Source organism: Dama dama, chromosome 12 (assembly GCF_033118175.1).
Source record: "Dama dama isolate Ldn47 chromosome 12, ASM3311817v1, whole genome shotgun sequence".
NCBI classification, from domain to species: Eukaryota; Metazoa; Chordata; class Mammalia; order Artiodactyla; family Cervidae; genus Dama; species Dama dama.
In genome coordinates, this window is record NC_083692.1 from 79,443,819 (window position 1) to 79,465,130 (window position 21,312).

Sequence of the window (21,312 nt, forward strand, 5' to 3'; positions counted from 1 at the left end):
AACTCACCAAATAAAATATATAATATTTTAGGTGGTGATAAGCCCTGTGAAGGAAAATAAACCACAGAAGAGAAATAAAGAGTATCAATAGAAGGGGACAGTGTGCAGTTTTTAACAAAAAAGTTATAGAAGGCCTCATTGGAAAATTGACATTTGAGCAGAGACCCGAAGGGGTGACGGAGTGAGTTGTGCAGATTTCTGAAGAATGAGCACTTCCGGGCAGAGGGAACACAAGCACTGCCCAGGGTACATGAAGGACAGCAAGGAAGCCTGGGTAGCTGGAGGAGAGTGAGTGACCAGGAGAGAGTTTGCCAATGAAGTCAGGTTGATAATGTAGAAAAGATGGCTTATAAGTCACTGCAAGTACCTGTACTCTTGGATTTAAGAGGGAAGGTTAGAGAAGGGAATGGTGGTCACACCTGACCCTGGTAAGAGAAAGGAGACAGAAACCTGGATTCCAGTCCTCACTTTTATCCCAAACACCAAAGAAACAGGATCCTCTCCTGTCTCAGCAACTTCTCCCTACACCTTGCTCTGGGGAGCTCTGAGCTTAGTATAATTACATTCTCCTGCTTCAAGTAAAAATTTTACTCTGAGTCTGACCCTAATAAGCATACTAATACTTACACTGAACATTTACAGAATGCTTTATATATACACCTTTTCACTTAATCTTACAACCTCTCAATACAGAAGACAGTATCCTCATTTTATAAAGGAGGCAAATGAAGCTCAGTGACCTTAAGGAACTTGGCCAAGATTACACACTTAGTAAGTAAGAAACTGAGTGGAATTTGATTTCAGGTTCTCTGATTCCTTTCTACTTCACACAACTGAGAACCACTCTCCATTTTAGTGATTCTCAAAGTATGATATGCAATCCTGTATGGGCTGTAAACTGATCTGAAAAATCTGCATCTTTTCTCCCTGGATTTTTGTGAGTAACATACGGCAATTTCATAGACTCTGGTTTTTACATATGACAGAAGCTATTTTAACTGTCATATCTAAGTGTCAGTATGCCATTGAAGTATGCTCAAATTTGAAATTCATGAATATATTATTAAAATGTTATTAAAATAGACTCCAGTTCTATTTTATACCAAGTCTGGATGCTGCACAATGCTTGTCAATGAATCAAAGCTCTGATTGGATAGGAAATGGAATTCTCCTGAAAGGTCCTGAGTGGGGCTCATAACTTACTAGATCTTGCCCCACCTAAGTATTCGCGGGCTACAGTTCATGGGGTCACAAAGAGTCAGAAACAACTGAAGCAACTTAGCATACCCTCATGCACTCTGTGACCAATAGCCCATCTTTTTTGCTCCAGACTGGAAATTGTTTTTCAATCTCTCTTATTCGGACCACAAATTCAGACTATAACATGGCAAAAGTCTAGATTTCTATTTGACACAGGAATCACCCCCTGCTTTGTCCTGAAGGGTAGCTCCCAAGACAGAGGAAGAAAGAGGTTAAGCAGATGAGACAGAAAATCTCATCCAATGACTGTCACATGACTTGGCAACTGGGGCCAGGGTTGCGGTAAGGGAAAGGCAAGGCAGTTTTTAGACTGGGTTTATCAGCTGTGCAAATCCACTAATATTTGGCAAAGGAACCTATCTGAACGTGGAACCAAGTAAGTGACTCGGTTTTCTTCTTCTTCTTCTTTTGACCACTGTATCTGTCAGTTATCTTTGTTAAATATTTTCCCAATTCATCAGTTTAGGAAACACTTCTCGGGTTGTTGAAAGTCCCTTCAGCGAGTGATTTAGCAAGGGATGGTGGAGGAGCAGGGACTGAGTTTCTGACAAAATCCAGGGTGGGATGTAGCAGGTTTCTTGGTCCACTCTCCATCCTGGAGTGTCTTTGTGGCCTTCCCTCTACCTGACTACCCTTAGAGAACCAGCTTACTTAACACCCATGCATTCACCATTTACAGATCTGGGCCATGACCAGACCTGTATTACAGCTCATCTAATAAATGTGAGGAGCAGTGGCAAGCATGTTAGGCCAAGAATTGAAAGACTGAGTTCTAATCCTTCTTTTTGACCAGCTCTGTGACTTAACTTCACAGTACTTGAGTTTCCCTCTAGCTGATTCAAATGATTTCCAAGGTGTCTTCCAGCTTAGCACACTAAGATCCTGAATATCAGGATCTTTTGCCAGACCAATTCTAAGGGACAATATATTAGGAAAAGAAAGAAAGTTCAGTGATGTGAATGTCTTATGATCCAGTGGAAATTCTGAGATTTAGTGAAAAATTACACTGAAAAAGGAGTCCAAACTCTCTCTATATGCCCATTACTTAGTCTTGGTGTGGCCAAAGGAATTTTGACAAGTGGCAGCTGAAGCTCCTTTCAGTCCTGTCATCTATTACTCTGGTTCAATGGATGGGAACTGGGGTCTGGAGACCTAAGAGTCAGACACAGCTCAGTCACTATCTTAACTGCTCTTTAGCTCCAATGACTTCATCTGTAAGACAGATCTAATAATATCATCTCAAGGAGTTTGTTATGATAGTGTTTGTTGAGGTAGTGTAAGCACAAGCCATCTGGAAGTAGTAAAATGGCTTATAGAAATGGCAGACATCTGAGAGTATTGGGATCTTTTGAAAAGACTCCCAGTCTTTTGCAGAAATGACTTTTGGTCCAGCCATCATGTCCTTCCAACTCTAACTGAGGCATAGTCTTTTCTGATTGACTTGAAACTTACAGCTATGTTTCTGCTGAAAATAGCCATTTGACATTCTCAGCAAAGCCAAATTAATTCCTTTCTCTCTGTGAAAATATGATTGTGAAGCAAGATCTTGGGGTAAGAGATGACAGGTTGAGGGGATAACAGAAGTAAACCCTGGGACTTCCCTAAATGCCAACACTCAGAAGATAACACACATCAAAGAAGCTGCCAAAATGAAAGGCTTAGATCTCAGAAACCCTTGTAGAGCTCTATCCAGCTAACCCATCCACTTCCAAACAGATGGACTAGGCAGGGAGAAAATAGGTAGTGAGATTTTGGGTCATGATGTCTGAAATAGTGTGCTGATAATACAACTCGTCTTTTGAAATGAGACTCAACTCATCATGGAACCAAGTGAGTTATGTATTTTATTTAGTGTGTATATTCCCTTGGAATTGTGGTACAGTCCTGAATAAGCAGAGCTTCTTGAGAAGTTAGGAGGTTCTAAATGGGAAATCCATTGTCATTCCTGTTGTTGCTGTAAAGAGTCAACGTAAAATTGGAGAATAAAATCGCTAGATCTCTCTTAAGAAAATATTCAATGTGTACTTGGAAGCTCTCTTCTGCGGATTAGTATTGATAAGTCTTCTGCAACTGCTTAAATAAAGCCCTAGTCAGACTTCTGGCCTCTGGTCAGGGACTGGGGCTAGGGAAAAGGCAAGCTCTGGATCTTTAGAGTATTTCCACTGTTGATGAGGGAAAAGAGCCATGGTCACAGCATAGGGAGAGGGAAGGTTAGAAGAAGAAAAATATTATTAAAGAAGGAGTTACAGCAAAAGCCCCTTCTCTGCCTCAGATGTCAATAACCAACCTGCCCTTGTCTCTTTTTTTGCTGAGAACTTGCATTAAATCATCATGCCTGACTCACACTAAATTATTTCCAAGGTCCCATCCTTGTTTGGGTCTCTGAGCACTGTTTTGTGCTCACCTCCCTTGTTGGCCCTGAATCTGAGGATTCCGTAAAAGGTCAGGAGTCTACACCAAAAGTAGAAACACAGCCCCCAACTTCAGGACAATAGGGAAGTAGTGGACTCTCCTAGGGATACTATCCACGGGCAGTCTGTTCCCATGTTTGGAAATCCAGGGGCCATATTCAGGTAGTTTGGCTAGCTGCCAACCATCAGTCACTGGAACCAGTCCAGAGAACAACAGTCTCTCGGAAGCTTTCCAAAATGCCAAAGCCAATGGGGCATTGGTTAGATTCTGATTTTACTTATTTCAGAGGCAATAAAGAAGTGGAGAAATATACACGAATGTGAGGAGGCAATCTGACAGTCTTGAGAGGGACTAGTAGTGTCAACGTGGTCTCTGCCTCTCAGAGGGTAATATAAACTTACAGGAGTTCTTGATTGCCTTGGGCTTCCAGGGAAATAGTGGAATTTGGTGAGTTTTCTTATCTTTGAGGAGAGGGAGACTAGAGTAATGAAAAGGAGGGAAAACAGAATCGCATTGTAACTGATTGCAGTCTGATTGATGTTGGGTAAATTGCATCTGAGCAAAAAGTATTGTGTTTCATTTTCCCTTTAAATCATTTCCACTTGAAATTCAGAGTTATCTGCAGTGTTAGAATCAAATCTCTGAGGCTATGCCTTTGGGAGTTCTAAAGAAGAAGGAAAGAGATGAAACCAAAGCTTAGACCCTCTGCCAAGATGCTGACCTGCACTCTCCAATGATATCCCAATTGCTTCTCCAGTTTTCTCTTCCTGCAGCAATTGAGTATAATATGATGATATGAGGCTCAGGTAGGGGGTTTAAGAATTTCAAATCAAGCCCCTAATCCTTAAAGTTTTGACAGCAAAGAATGGTCCTTCCCTTTCGCCTAGCTCTAACCCTGGACTCTTGATTTTTTCGGTGATAAGACAAAGTAATCTATAGGGTTTTTAAGTTCTATTTCACGTGATTACTCTGTCCTCTTGAGGCTTGTATCTGGATCCAGAGTCAAGAGAAATTATAAAACAAAAATAAGCAATCCAAAGCAAGCTCTGGTTTCCCTGACCTGTGTCCATAACACGCAGCACCACTGGGTTCCTCTGTCAGCTACCAATTTCTTGTTCAACCCTCGGGTCCTTAGAAAGTCTTTCCATGGGCTCAGGGAATTAGAAATTAGATTTGTTGTTACTGTGAGACTCAGTCTGAGTGATGGGGGAGAAATTAGGTTTCTAATCAAAAAGCAGGATTGTGACCCAAGAGAAGGGAAACAGAATATGAGAAAAAGAGCAGTGCCTAAAACTCTCCTCAGCCTAACATTCATTACAAGAAATGTCGATATTCAGTGCCCCATTCTTACTCCCAAGCTAGTGTGTTCTTAGAGAGTCCTTCCAAAAGACGGGTGTTAAATCTTCCATCTTGGAGGCAGCTACTGGTCTGCTGTCACCCCTTTCTGCTGCTCTGTCTCAGCCCTGTCCCCTGTCCCAGTGCTCCTGGGCTGGGGATTTCATGCTCACCTCCTTACCCAGCAGTTACACTATTCTTAGCTTCAGAGGGAACTGGGACTCTATGTGCTCAGCCCCCTGATTTCATCAAGTGCAGCTTTGTAGCTCTCTGAGCTATGGGGTCTCTAGGCTGGAACCCGAGCTGGGGAGGCAGGACACAGATGCTCTAGCCCGGGCCCCAGGGCCGGCCCCAGGCTGGTTACTTGTCAGGCTGTGTTGCGATGTGCTCCTGGGAGACCCGGCAGATGTTTTTTGGAGCTGGCACCAAACTCTTCGTGGAGCCCCGTAAGTTGATTTTTTTTCCATACATTTCTAGGGACAAGTTGACTCCTGGGACTAGACTTGCCATCCAGTTTGTGGTACATGAGAAAGTATAATTAGGAGATGGAGTAGTACAGATGTGGAGTGGGGCACAGTAGAGATAGTAGGCTGAGTAGCGAAGTAGCTCTGTAACTATTATTAAAAAAAAAAAAAAAAAAAAAAAATTCTGATAAAAGAGCAGCCCAGAAAGCACAGAGGAATCTAGTAGAAGAATTACACTGATATGTTGGAATATCAGATGCAGGAGGGGCAGAGGCCCAAATTCTCCAGGTGGTTGCTTCATCCTTGCACATCCCTTTGGCTAAGCTGTGCATATCTTTGGGCCACCTGAAAAGTGTCCTGCAGCTGGAAGACTTAGGAGAGAGATGGTTAACCAGGTGAGAGTAACAGATGGAGCAAACTTATATTTCAGTGTTCAAGTTAAAGGCCATCTTGGCAGAAATCTTTGAAATTGTGAGTGACATCTGTTATCAATGTTTAGATGCTTAGAGAACCTGTAAGGTGCTCTATAAGAATCTAGAACATAGATGATTTCTAAGTTTATAAATTAAGGAAGACTGTTCAGGGAAGGTATACACTTCTTTTTGTATGTTTACCAGCACATAACCGTAGCATTAGATGGTACTCATAAAAAGAGAAAGTCTGAAAATAACAATTGCCCAAACAAATAGCATTTTGAAACACATGCCAAAATGTAGTTGTATTTGTGGACCAAGAAGAAAGACTGGAAATTCTCAAAAGACAAACAATTACATCTTTAAATTTTAGACTCCAATGTAGTGCAAATTTTACACAACTTCAAATTTTGGTTTAGGCCTAATATAAAATAGACTGGGTTACATGTGACAACTATACTGAATGCATTCTATTTTTTAGTTACCATGATACTAAAGAATGAATTAAACCCTTTACCTTCAAACAACTGTTTTGAATAGATAGACATTAATTTAGAAAGAGGATCTGAGAAAAATGTTTTTTCAAACCAATGCATCATGCTCTATCTGAAATACAAACAGCTTCAGAGCTCAATATCCTGAGTGTATGACCTTCTTCAGACATTTGTCTTGTTTATATCAAATTGTTCAAATTACTCAAGCCAGGTCTCTCCATCCCAGAGTGATTATTAACAACTGCCTTTGAATGTAGATTTTTAAATCCCAAGCAAGGCTTAATTTTCCAACTAAATCAGACTAGGATTGGATCATATTTTTAAGTAATGAAGAAAATAGGAATGTTTTGGCTTTGGTTTTTAATGGACTAGTTTCCTTTCTCTATAACTCATAGCTTCCTTGAAAATCAAATGGATTCATCTCACCAAATCAGTATTGTGAGCGAGAAATGCCACAGTTCTGAAGGGAGATGACTGAGCAGAATGTGTGGTTTCCAAGCCGTTACTGCTGGGCTTATCGGTGTCGGTTATCAGCGGCTTCAGCTATGCCAGGAAACAAAACAATGAAGCTTTTCTCCTTTTAGGTTCCAGGAGAGCTTTTGAAAAATCCCCAACACCCCCCACCCCCACACCTCTGATTTTAAGGAAAGAAAAAGATGCACACACAGAGTAGCAGATAAATGATTGTCCAAGATAAGGCATGAAAAGAGAGAAGGCCAGGAGGAGAGCCAGTTATTGTAACCCATATTCCACAGCTCCGCTTAGAACAAAACAAGAAGAAATGGGCTTAAATTGGTTTCATGCTCATTAGGACTTCTGAGAATGACAGTTATTATTCTCTGATTAAAGACTCAAAAGAAACTGTAGGGTAGTCCCTTACAAGAGAACAAGAGTTCACCTTAAGGCAGAGAGATGGATCACTTAACTTTAGCAGATCCCTTCTAGTCCAAAAAATAGGAATGACACCCTGAAATGATGTCAACACTACTATCTGCAGAGTGTTGGAACCACTATGGAGCCCTTTTCAGACTCTGCTTTGATCTCACTCTAAGGGTTCATGCATCTAAAATAAACCAACTACAGCACAACTTAAGCTTGGTGCTCTGTGATGACCTGGAGGGGTAGGATGGTGGGCAGATGGGGGTAGGGGGGTTGAGAGGGAAGCTCAAGCGGGAGGGAGATATATGTATACTTATAGCTAGTTCAAACTGTTGTACAGTAGAAACTAACACAAATTTGTAAAGCAATTATACTCCAATCTAAAAATAAATTTAAAATAAATGAAAATGGAGGATATTCAGAAATTAAATAAATGTACTGATTCAGATAGATATTCAGCCTAACTCAACTGTCCAGAGGATTGACTAATAAGACATAGATAATTGAAACTCAGTTGACCTAGACAGTTTTTTGTATTTGTCATTGTCTATCTCTACTCCCAGTCATATCTCTTCGCATCTCCTAACTAGGAGTCAAACTGCCTGCCTTTCATTTCTACTTCCCTTGGTCATCCTTTCATGGAGATGCTAACAAGTTCAGGTCACTAACAGGATGCAGGAAAGTCTGGATTGTGGTGTTTGACCCCAGGGAAACTGAGGAAAACAGCATTGTTCAACTCCCACATGTGGATAATCATCTCACAAAATAAACTGATTATATTTGCAGAAAGTCAACCTGCTGCCAGCCCATCTGTTTTTGTCATGAAAAATGAGACAAACGTCGCTTGTTTGGTGAAGGAGTTCTACCCCAAAGATGTAACTATACATCTGCAATCATCCAAGAAAATAATAGAATATGAACCTGCTATTGTCGTCTCACCTGGGGGGAGGTACAGTGCTGTCAAGCTTGGTCAGTATGGAGATCCCGATTCAGTGACGTGTTCGGTTGAACACAATAAAAAAACCATAAATTCTACTGAATTTGAGCCAAAGAAAACTATTTCAGGTAGGTCCTATCTGGCTTCAAGGGTCTGGGGTTGTGGGGAAGAAAAGTTGAGGGAAAGAGAAGTTGGAGATGTAAACTTTTGACAGATCACATTCAATATGGCATCATGCTGGAAATAAGACAGGTTCAGACTTAAGGATTAGCCTTAATTTCCATCCCTGAACAGGAATTAAACTTGTTGCGTCTCTGAGCTAGAATCTAGGATAAAATCCATCTTATTTCATCCCCATCTGTCCTCTTCACCAAACTCTGTCTCCTTCATACTAAAGACTCTAGGATTGAATGTTCATGTGGGATCTGATCTAGAGTGAATGCTACAACCAAGGGCAGCCCAGCTTATCTTGGTGTTCATTATCCCAATTCTTCCTACAAATTGAGGCATACCTGGATGTTGGCTTCATGGCCTAATGGGGAAAAAAACCTCAAGATAGGAAGCATGTTGATTGTGTCAATACCTGTAGGACCTTGACCAAGTCACTCCTCTGGTTCTTAGTTTACTTAAAGTCACCTCCAATTCTAAAACCTGAAAGCCCTTGAGCCTCTCAGCTGTCATTGTAACCCTGATCACTGCTGTTTGTTCCAGGAACTCCAAAACCAATGGAACTTCAAAACAGCAAACAAACTTCAGATTCAGAGACCTGCTATGAGCCCCAAGGTTAGTTGAAGCCAAAGGGCCAACTTCAGAATTGAGGTTAAAGCAAACTCTGTCATTGTTAGATGGGGCCCAAAATCATTCTAGTTCAAAAGAAAACAAAAACCATACTTGAGTCCGGTTGGCTCCCTCTAACTCTTCAAGCAGAGTCTTCCTGACTATAGGAATGGGTTTTTCCAAAGCTTGCTTTGCTGACTGTGAACAGCAGCTTCAGGTCTGTGAAGGCTGTCTGGCACCACGCTGGGCTTCAGACCAGGAAGAATGATGGTGATGCGGGGCAGGCTGGTGTTGGTGCTGTAAGCCAATATCTGGCAGGAAATTTAGTCTCTTGCTAAGTGAGTGAACCATCTTCACTCTTGTTCATCTGCAGTGCAACCCGGGAAGGTGAACATGATGTCCCTCTCGGTACTGGGGCTCCGAATGTTGTTTGCCAAGAGTGTCGCCGTCAATTTTCTCTTGACTGCCAAGTTATTTTTCTTTTAAGGTAAGATCAAGCTGCTTATTATTCATAACTCCACCCAAACTATGCTACATGTGGAAGAAAGGAGTTTAGGAATGATAAGATGCATTGGGAAAGGAAAAAAACACATAGAGACATATTATGATTCAATAAGGTGGACCATTCTGGATACTTAGCATAACATTCTGTCTCCTGTTGGCCTTTTATTTCAAGACAGACTCAAAATTCATGTAAATAATGCAATACCAGTCAATGATCCTCATCTCCAACTGAGGAGCTAGAAAAACTGGACCTGAACAGGAAAGATCTTTTTCTTCATTGCTATTTTTGTGTATATGGCCAAAGGACCATGGGCTTTTTGAGAGACCATCAGTAAAGGCTCACTTGAAGAATATTCAGGGGAGCAGAACTTGTCTTTGCCAGACAAAGGTGATGCCAGTTCTTGATCCTTAGTCATAGGACTCAATGTGTTGACCAGCCTATCTTTGGGATGAACCTACACTCCTATTCTTAGTGAACAGCTCACTAGTAACCACTCAGGATGCATGCAAATTGAGGATAGATGTGAATTATTTGCCTGTTACTTGCATTCCCTCTTTGGTTATCTTGTTATTAGTGTTCAGTCACTAAGTCACGTCCGACTCTTTGCGACTCCATGGACTGCAGTACGCCAGGCTTCCCTGTCCTTCACTATCTCCCAGAGTTTGCTCAAACTCATGTCCATTGAGTCAATGATGTGATCTAACCATCTGCCACCACCTTCTTCTCTTGCCCTCAATCTTTCCCAGCATCAGGGTCTTTTTCAATGAACTAGCTCTTCGCATCAGGTGGCCAAAGTATCTTAGACATGAAATTTGAACCGGGACTTAGGTTTGCCTATAAAGCTCCTTCTCCAGTGCCCCCAAACACCCTTCAGTCCCAGCTCCTGATCTAAGGGCAACCCTAAACTTAGTGTGTGGGACTTACCCAACCTAGCCTGCAAGCATCCTCAGTCATTCCCCAACAGGTGAGTGTTTTACCAGCCATCCCAAGGACACAGGCCAAATAGCTACGTGAAAAGGACCTTCTGACCTCAGTAGCAATCAGAAGCACTAGATTTTAGTTTCAACTTTGTCACTAACTCACTACATTACCTGAGCCAGTTTGCTTCACCCTGTTGGACCTGGGTTATCACATCTGTAACACAAAGGAGTGAAGAATAACTAAAGGAGAGCAGATGGGTTTTATGACTGGTGCCAACACTGATAAACTGATAGTGACTAGCTGAACTATCACCAAGTGTAGAAGGAAAATATGCCAGGATAGGTTAGTGATGTCTGCAGTGGTACAACCACAGCAAGTACTGACCATCCCCATGACTGTTACGATTCCTTCCAGCACTGAAGGTCTATGATTCTATAGCTCTGACAGTTTTCCTTCATTTCCAGGCTGACTGGCAAGAGAAGGCTGCATTCCCTGAAAGAAACCAAAAGCCTGCAGAGGAACTATCTCCTAGGCTTTCAACTTTTTGGTGATTCAAGTTGACCCGTCCCAGCCTTGCTTAAATGGCTGTTCCCCAAACTGGTTTTCTTTTAAAGGCAACAAACCCAGCTTATCCTTCAGCCTGATGAAAGATAGAAGTCCTGAAGAGTGGGGGCTTATGGCCCCAACTGTTTTATATGCTGCTTTATAAAGGGATAAGAGATATGAAGGTATATAGGGCTCATTTTTTTTCCTATGACTGACATACTTTGAAAGTGGTGTTTTGTTCCTTTGACTTTCTTTGCCTTCAGAACTAGAAAGTGGGACCCATCCGGTTCCCAGCTCCATCTTCTAAGAGGAAAAATAGATCCTGGGGAAAGGAGAGTGGGTATCCTTCTACCTAAATGTAAAAGCCTCTGCTCAACCCAGCACTAGATTTGCCCAAACTAGCGTTCTCGTCTACAAAGGCACTTTCTGCTTTCCCTATTACTTGGCAAACAAAACTACACTTGACTCCCTAGTACTCTCTGTGTAAGCAATGGGGTTTCTAAAGTCTCATCTAAATACTCTCAGAGCTATTAGCAGAGATCAGAGTAAAATGCAGAGGAAATGTGATTTCCTCAACTTAACAAACATGAATTATTGCAAGTTCCAGGCACTGTGCTGAGAGTGCAAAAATAAGTAAGACATGAGTCTTGCTTTCAATCAACTCACTGTACAAGTATTTCTGGAGGGAGGGATAGGAATGAGTCCCCAGTATTTCCCTGTAAAACCAGAGTCTTCCTGACCCCTTGCCTGCCCATCTGTGCATGGGGCATTTGAGGGCATTGGATCTTTGGTGTTGATGGTTTTCTGCCATTCTTCTTTGTCTCTGTTACATTTATTAAAGTGCATTGTATGTACCTTGCTTCTGACTTTATTCATTGTGGACCACTGCAGGGGGAAAGTGGAGGGGCTGTGAATTCACTAGTAGTCAGACAAAAACCAAACTGAGCTCATAGGTCACGCCACAGCTTCCTGGACCCCTAGCCCAGCCCTGGGTTTCCTGCTGTTGTTGCCGCAGCTGCTACAATATCAGCAGCGCCCCTCCTCGCATGTGGCCACTGACCTCTGCTCCCCTCACCTCGGCAAGGCCAGCTTCATCCCTTTGCAGGAACACAGGTAGCAGAGGCCTAGAAACCCAGCACCGTGGGCGCCTCAGCACCTCTGCGGGGTGTCAGCTGGGGACTCATGAGGTTACAAGTGAAAGAGCAAGGCTCACCCACAACTCCCCCACCTGTGACATCTGCAGACTGCCACGTCAGTTCCTCACACCCCAAACCAAAGAAAGGAGGCAGCTGCATTCTGAGTCAGTGAGTTTAGGACAATCTAGGTGGATAAGCCAGGTCTATCCTGGGAAAAACCACTAGAAGATTCCACACATTGTCATCTTATGGGCATCAAGAATGCCTATTTCCAAAACATGTGCATCTGTTACCTTGGGCCATTCTTAGAATATTTCTCTGAAGTTGCTAAAAACTAAAAGATCATAGATTCATTTTTCAGGTGGAAAAAAAATGCCCGCCAAAAAGTTGTGTACCTTGTCCAAAGTCATTCAGTGGGGCAGGGATATTTCTAGGAGCAGAACCAAGTTATCAGGGGTGCCAACTCCAAGTTCAAACAGTCCTGCACTTAGCATATGAATGGGCCACCCACTGGCCCACTTTGATCATCAGCAAAAGGCAACTAGCATTTTAGAGGACTATGAATTTCTTCCACCAAAAGGACCCTCCAGAAAAGATTTAAGGCTGGAGCCAGAGGGGACTGTAGCTGACTTCAGGTGTGGGGACCTTGCTACCATGGATTATAGGTTTCCAGAGCTTTCACATGCAGAATCTCAAGTCCCACAAGGACCCGAAAGGAGTTTACAGAAGAGTATTACACACACTCAGTAGGTGGCAGAACAGAAGCCCCAGAGGCTGAGTCATTTGCCTGAAACTTTGGCTCCCTCACCCATGTTCTTTCCTTCCCTCTCTATAGTGACTACTCTCCACTTGCCTGTGCTGAAGCCCAGACAAATTGCTGCCCAAGCTGCCTACTGCTACAGCCTCCTAGGGCGCAGCTGCATGGGAGCACCCAGAAATGCAGCCCCGCTCCCTTGGCCCAGGCATTAACCAGCTCAGTGATCTTCTGATTGTCCCTCACTTCTCTGGGCTTCGATGCTTTTCCCATAAAATAACATCTAACACGTCTACTAGGGCTTCTCTAGTGGCTCAGCCATAAACAATCCGCCTGCAGTGCAGGAGACTGGTTCAATCCCTGGGTCAGGAAGATCCCCTGGAGAAGAAATGGCAACCCACTCCAGTGTTCTTGCCTGGAGAATTCCATGGATGAAGGAGTCTGGTGGGCCACAGTCCTTGGGGTCACAAAAGAGTCCAACATGACTTAGCGACTCAACAACCACCACCAAGACTTCTACTATTTCTAAGATTACACGTAATAACTCTAATAGTTGTCTTAAGGCAGAAACATCAGTAGTAGAGGAAGGAGGGGTGCAATCCCAGGGCTGAGGGTGTATCTATTTTTGACATCACATCTTGGTTTACCCTGGAGGTAATTCTCTCCCCTGGGGATGCCACTGGGCTCCAAACTCAGGAACTTTGAAGCTGGGATTCTGGTTTTCACAGACAGCTTTCTGGGAATATCTCAAAGCTCTTTGGTGAAAAGGAAAATATTCTCCAGACAAAGTAAAAAGGAGGTACCAAAGAACATCCCAGAGAAATAAAGTAACTGCACAAGAAGATGTTCATGAAAGTTAAACTGGGGACATTTTTTAAAGTAAATAACTTTGTGTCCAATTTGAATCTTAAAAGGGAAACAGGCCAATTCCAACAATGGCTAAACGATGGAGATAAAATAAACACACTTCCAATGGGCTCTCTTTAGATTGGTCCCCCACCCACCCCATCTGGCTATCCGCCCAGGGCACACAGCACATCCCTGTCAAGCCCTTCTCTGTATCAGGCACAACCTGGGCACCAGGGTCCCTCAGACAGGCAGTCTCCCTTCCCCACCACGGGCACCAGGGCAGCAAGGGCCCTCTATGAAGTGGGGCGACATCTCTTCCATTGGAAGTCGGGGTGCTCCCCTGCAAGTAACCAGGCTTTTTCGTATTAGGCAGACACGTTAGGGCACCTCCCAAGGCCAGACTGGACCACAGAATGACGAGGAAGAAGGATGCCATGTCCAAGGACATGAGCTGCCCAGAGAAGCAGCTCTGCGAGGCTGTGCCCGGGGGTTTGTGTGTAGACTTCCTGGGCGCCTGCATCACTGTCGGAGCTCTAAAGCACAGTAGTACGTGGCAGTGTCTTCAGGCCTCACAGAGGAGATCACCAAGTGGAAGGTTTTGCGGCTCACACTATGCTGCACGGAAAATCTACCCTGAGCAAAATCTGCATCATGGGATTTAGTGTTGTCCCGATACAGGACAAACTGGAAGACACCATCTGGTCTTATTCGGTACCAGTACAAGTCTGGATTTGAATATAAGGTTTGGAAAGTGCAGAGCAGTGTCACCTCACTGCCAGTCGCCACCCTCTGCTCCGGGGAACTCTGGGTCACTTGGTTACACAGCACGCCCTTGTCTGTGAAGAGAAAAAATAAGGGAACAGTGAGGGGCTATGTCCTGCAGGTCCTGGGTCCAGCACAGGCCCACCCAGGGGACCTCAATGGGCAGAGGCAGGGGAAGGACACAGAGAGGAGAATTAAAGGCAGAAAATAACTGGAAAATCTAGCGTGAATGGGAAAGAGCCCAAGCCTCGGAAAATCAGAAACAGGGAAACGGATGATAGAATAAGTGGGACATAACAGCAAGTGCACTTACAGAAAAGCAAAAGGCTGAAGCCCACAGGGAGAAACATCTTCTTTTTATATCAGGAAGGAGGATATAGAATAAAACTGGGCTCCTTGAACCTCTGAGACTGTCTCTGGGGCTTCTGAAGAGAAGGAGATGGGAGGGACATGACGGGAGTGGAACAGCGTGACAGTCACGTGGCTGAATTAGCTGTAACTCTGAGGCACATGCTTCCAACCCAGGAAATGTCGTTGTTGTTGTTTTTGTAGTCCTCAACCCTCTTGAACTAATCCTTTTGTAAAACACAATGAAAATGAATTAGTTTTTTAAAAAGGAAAAAAACAGAAATTACAAGCCTAATGATCACATACTTCGATATCAAACTGCCCTGCATGCTGCATGCTCAGCTGCTTCACTCATGTCCAACTCTCTGCGACCCTGTGGACTGTAGCCCCCCAGGCTCCTCTGTCCGTGGATTCTCCAGAAAAGAATACTGGAGTGGGTTGCTATGCCTTCCTCCAAGGAATCTTCCTGACCCAGGGTTCGAACCCACGTCTCCTATCTCTCCTCCATTGCAGGCAGATTCTTTACCCACTGAGCCATCAGGGAAGCCCTAACACTGGCTCATCGTCCATTTCCACATCCTCTGGGGACAGACTGGGTACCAGTCCAGTATCGCACTTTAAGTAGCTCTGTCTCCCAGCATGAGCCCAGCTGCCCATACCCGGGGCACTCGGTACGTGGAACAAATGGATGGGGACCTTCACCTAGTATTACATCTTTGTGTAATGAGGAAAGGAAGAGGCTTGGATAAGGTCATTTCTAAAATCTGCTCTAGGTACTTCCCTGGTGGTCCAGTGGCTAAGACTCCATGCTCCCAATAGAGGAGGGGCTTGGGTTTGATCGCTGGTTCACAGAACTAGACCCCATATGCCACAACTAAAGAACCGGCATACTGCAATGAAGACAGATGATTCCGTATGCTGCAACCAAGACCCGATGCAGCCAAAGAAATAAATATTTTTTAATAAATAAAATCTGCTCTAGCCCTGAATTCTAGAACTCTTATTTCTTTTGCTGTTGTTGTTGTTTATTTATTTTTATACAAGTTTTTAATGTTTACACTCTGTTCATGATTACTACAAAATATTGAACTCCTCTATTTCTTTTTCCCCCAGTTTTTTTTATTTTTTCTTTCTTTTTAATTTTTTAAATTCTGAAAGTATGATAAAGTTACCAGAGACTTGGAAAATACAGAACAAAGTAACATATAGTTCCACTCTACATTACAATTATTTTCTTAAGTAGCTAAATTAAGATTTTTAGTTGGAGTTTCAGTATCAAACTCTCAAAAATGAATAGAATGAATATACAGAAAAGCAGAAGGATCGATTTCTGATGGATCAGGAGGGCTGCGATTCTGAGATCATTCTTTCACTTCCCGCAGTCTGATTTCCATCTCTCCTGCAGCACACACTTGGCCCCAGCTGGAAAATTCTCCCCTGAAGCAGCGCTTCCCAGTGGGTGAGCTGCCGTGAGTAGGTTACAAAGCTGCTGAGACAGTGCTCCCAGGGGCCACTGGGACCTGGGGTAGCTGGAGCCTCCTGGGTCAGCCCCTCCTGGCCACACTCAAGTACAAATATTATCTTCTGTATAAGCCAAGACATGACAACTGCTGGGAGGCACTGCCCTAAAAGAACAGATGACCAACTTGCTCCCCCAAACCTAGGAGTGTTTCTAGGAGTGCTCTGGAGTCCCTCTGTTTCCCTGTCCGCCACCTTCAGTTCATCAGGAAGGCCTGTCAGCTCCACCAAGAAGTGTGTCTCCAAGTGCTTCCACTTCTCTCCACCCCCACCCCCTCCTGCCAATACCACCCTCTCGTGTCAGGCCCATGGCAGTAACCCCCCAACTGGTCCCCTTGCCTCTGCCCTTGCCCCTGGACAATCCCTCTCCAGGTCTTCATAAAATGTAAATCTAATGATGTCAGGGGGGCCTCCTATCCTGGCCTGTGACCCACTGCACCTGGTGGGACCGCTGCTGTCTGCCAGCATCTTCGCGTACCCTCTCCTACACCCATCACTGCCCTTCAGCTGCTGCGGCCTTCCTTCTGCTCCTCTCCCTGCCTCCCTCTTCTAGCTGCCTGAAACTCTGCTTTTTATCAGTCTCAGCTCTGAGAGTCTCTCCCTGGCAAATAAATGTCACTCACTTGGGTACCCAGAGTCCCCCTCAATTTCATCTCTGTCTTATTTTCACATTTCATCAATCACTATATTTGACATCACTGGGCTTATACACGCTTATTATTTGCCTTTCCCTTCTCACCCTGTATGGGCTTCCCTGATAGCTCAGTTGGTAAAGAATCCACCTGCAATGCAGGAGACCCCAGTTTGATACCTGGGTTAGGAAAATCCTCTGGAGAAGGGAAAAGCTATCCAGTCCAGGATTCTTGGGTTCCCTGATGGCTCAGCTGGTGATGAATCTGTCTGCAATGCAGGAGACCTGGGTTTGATCTCTGGGTTGGGAAGATCCCCTGGAGAAGGGAAATGCTACCCACTCCAGTATTCTGGCCTGGAGAATTCCATGGACTGTATAGATGGGGTCACAAAGAGTCAGACACAACTGAGCAACTTTCACTTTCACTTTCTCACCCTGTGTACATACACATACACGGTGAGTCCTAGCCCCTAGGACTGTGTCTGCCATGTATCTGGCAATCAACAAATATTTGTGAACAAAGGAATATAATTTTCTCCACTTAAAAACTCACCACTGGCATGGATAAGTTTGCCAGATTTTTTTTATTGAAGTATAGTTGATTTACAATGTTGTATTAGTTTCTGGTGTACAACATAGTGATTGCTATTTATATGTATATATATACATATTCTTTTTAATATTCTTTTCCTTTTTGGATTATTACAGGATATTGAATATAGTTTAGTTTCCTGTGCTGTACATAAGACCTTGCTGTTTATCTACTTTATGTGTAGTACTTTACACAGTATTTGTCTTTCTCTTTCTAACTTACTTCACTCAGTATGATAATCCATAGATCCATCTGTGTTGCTGAAAATGGCATTATTTCATTCTTTTTCTGGCTTAGTATTCCATTGTGTATATATATCACATTTTCATTATCCATTCATCTGTTGATGAACATTTAGGTGACCTCCATATCTTGGCTATTGTAAGTAGTAAAGATGACAGATTTAACAAATAAAAATACAGGACACTCAGTTAAGTTTGCATTTCAAATGAACAATAACAAAAAATTTTGGTAATAATTAACGCTTCCCTGGTAGCTCAGCTGGTAAAAAATCCACCTGTAATGCAGGAGACCCCAATTCTATTCCTGGGTCAGGAAGAGCCACTGGAGAAGAGATAGGCTACCCACTCCTATATTCTTGGGCTTCCCTGGTGGCTCAGCTGGTAAAGAATACACCTGCAATACAGGAGACCTGGGTTTGATTCCTGAGTTGGGAAGATCCCCTGGAGAAGGGAAAGGCTGCCTACGCCAGTATTCTGGCCTGGAGAATTCCATGGACTGTATTGTCCATGGGGTCGCAAAGAGTCAGACATGACTGAGAGACTTTCACTAGTAATAATTGGGACATGCCATATTTGGGACATATTTATTCTAAAAAGATATTCATTGTTCTTCTGAAATTCAAATTTCCTGGACATTTTGCATTTTATCTGGCAATTCTAGTCATGAAGATCACCGAAAGCATACCCCAGGAAGTCTGAAACCCCAGCGTGAGCATCCCCAGGCCCCCAGATGTGAAAGAGGGAGGTTCAGCAACCAAGTTGCTATGTCTGATCAGCTGCTGCCAGGCCTGCACTGCCTCCTGCAGGCAGGGGTCCCCCTCTCAAAGGCACCAGCCCCTCCGAGAGGGAAGGCCACTTGGAGCTTCTGGCTCTGAGATAATCACGTGCTCTGGCATCCCGCGCTCAGTCTTTGGGAGTCTGTCCCTGCTCTAAAGGTGGTGCGAAGCATGATACGTATGAGAGCTGAGTGCTCCCTTCCTGACCTAGGCAATATAACAGTTTACAAATTAAACTGCTGCTCCTCTTCTGACAGCCCACCTTAGTTACATCTGCCCACACTCGAGAACAGAAGAGAGGGCTTCAGAGACCTTCACTCAGGGGCACCTGCCCTCTCCATTAGCCTTCACATTGAGACCTTCTCAGGGTGGCACAATCATAAAACGACCCCCTCCCCACCATGGTGCCCTTCCATCACTCCTTGAGAGGCGTCGCTTCAACCAGGGCACTTCTCAGAACAGCAGTGCAGTAAGGAGTGGAGCTCCGGATCCACACCACTTGGGTTCCAAGGTCTCACAGCATCTTGCTGTGAGACCTTAAACACAACCTAACTCCTCCTCAAGCCTCAGTGTCTCCACCTATAAAATGGAGATGAAAATAATAATAGTTTTTTCACGGGACTGCTGGAAAATTAAATGAAATTTAACACAAGCAATACACTCAGCAAGTGATCTAAGAGTGCTAGTCATTGCTGTTGCTATTGTCGTTTTTGTGAAATAGACTGATGAATAAAGTCCTGAGAGCTTGAGTCTCATCAAAGACGTTCAGAAATAAGATGTTGAGTAAATCTAAAAAATAAAGTTGTGAAATCACACCAAAAAAAATTTTTAAACCATGTTGTACCAATCGATGGCAAATAAAAAAGGGACTCTCATCTTTCATTTCTGTCACTGCTGTAAGTATGTCATAGAGCTCTGTGCTCCCCTAAAACCTGAGCCAGCTATGCTTATCCCAAACCCCTAAGAGCACTGGGAATATGAAATGAATCTGCTAGCTCACTGCCCTATGTCTTCCGAAGGTTTCAACAGGCTTGTTCATAGGAGACCACAAAGTACAGAAGAGAGTGACCCCCAAAGTTTAGAGCTAAGAGAGACTCAAGATCTAATGACCTACTATGGACGCATTGCCCTTGAATTTTCCTGCCCCATCTCCCTTAAACCTGTGGATGTCTGCATCTGAGTCCAGGCAGCGAGCGCCCTGGACTGCCTTTCTTTAACCCAAAACCACCACACAACAGAGGCCTTTGGACCTGACGGGGCCCCAGGGATTTGATAAAGAAGCCACTCTTGTCCCAGGCTTGGATTTGATCACTACACTAGCTCAAAGAAGGGGGGTTTTTCTCCCAGTTTCCTTTGAGGAGGGCAGCTTTGTTTTTGACCTTATAGCGCCCTCTGCTGTTCTAATTAGCCCATCTCCATAAGTAGGTCATACTGGAGGTTGGCAGAAAAGAGGTCAGAGGAGGAAAATATTCTTTGTTCAGAACTTAGTCAAAGTTGCAGCTTCTGTTCCCCAATCCCCTTTCAACCCTGACACTGGCAGCTGCTTCTCTGTTGGGCCAAAGGGGCCATCCTCCCCAGTCACTCAGAGCACTGTCTTCAAGGACATAAGACAGCACCCCACAAGGGTACATGGGACATTTCCCTACCAGACAAAAGCCTAGTGCAACAGCAAAGGGCACAGGGAAATGTCTTTGGATGGACATGGACAAACACATCGCTTTTTTAATGAAAGAACAGAAATGTGATTAAAAGGAAAAACTTAGAAACATCTGTGTGATGATGGCAATGAGTGGTCTAGCAGAAGGGTTTCTGCATCACTTTCTTCCTGTGGCCCATTCCATTCCAGGACCCCCAGGAGAGACCTGGGCGGATGGATAAGAGGAAGCATGCCAGGGAGGGACTGAGGTCCAGCAGACATCTTCTATCCCCAGGACCTCTGTTTGGGGGGAAGATCTTGCTGAAGGCTCTTTGGGCCAGAGCCAGCATGAAGAACACTACCATGGTTTGCTGCCCAAGGCCTGTGTTTGAAGGAAAGCAGTGAGGAAGAAGTAATACTCCATGGTATTACTGCCGTCACCTCTGGAGCAGCCTATGGAAGGAACAGTCTTGGTCCAACCAGGTCAGTGATATCTTTTGTGATGGGGCTGTGTGGGACCTAGCCTGACCCTGACCCAAGCACATCTCTCAAGCCATTTGTAGGATCTTCTCTCCAATTATCCCCCAGGCATGGAGAGCAAGCAGGTGATATCTCAGTTACCAAGGGCTAGCAATTGGTAATCGTTATCTGGAGCACAGTTTTAAGAAGGATTGTGAACTGTATGTAAAATAGATAAGCAACAAGGATTTATTGTATAGCAGAGGGGAATATATTCAATATCTTGGAATAACCTACAATGAAAAATCAGAAATACATTTAATATATATTTATATATTAATAAATATATATATAACTGAATCACTTTGTCATACACCTGAAACTAACATAATATTTTAAATCAACTACACTTCAATTTTTTTTTTAAAAAGGACTGAGGCTATATCTAGACCCAGAGGAGCAGAGTGATGTGTCTATTAGCAATACCTGCCCCGGGAACAGGAACAGAAGGGAACACCACATGGCTTTGTGTTTGCCACCACCCTGCTTAGATGTCAACCCTGGTAATGAGTCCCGCAGAGAAAGACTAATCAGAGGCAACTCTCTGTTGGATTATCCTTTTGGTAAAGGGCAAATTTCTAAATCTCTGTCTTTCCCTTGGCTTCC

The 21,312-nt window shown here is 43.8% G+C and overlaps 2 gene segments (V, D, J or C); one reads left to right on the top strand and one right to left on the bottom strand.

Annotated features, from left to right (window-relative positions):
* The first annotated feature begins 5,203 nt into the window (after nt 1–5,203).
* Nucleotides 5,204–11,802, top strand: LOC133066550 (T cell receptor delta constant-like). The segment is given in 5 exon segments: nt 5,204–5,453; nt 8,044–8,322; nt 8,906–8,977; nt 9,345–9,458; nt 10,862–11,802. Coding segments are annotated over 4 exon segments (528 nt in total).
* A 1,349-nt stretch (nt 11,803–13,151) lies between these two features.
* LOC133066554 (T cell receptor delta variable 3-like) overlaps nt 13,152–21,312 on the bottom strand; it is a 63,482-nt gene continuing 55,321 nt past the window's right edge. Inside the window, 2 exon segments of the V gene segment in view lie at nt 13,152–14,518; nt 14,758–15,019. Coding sequence covers nt 14,202–14,518; nt 14,758–14,794 — 354 coding nt within the window.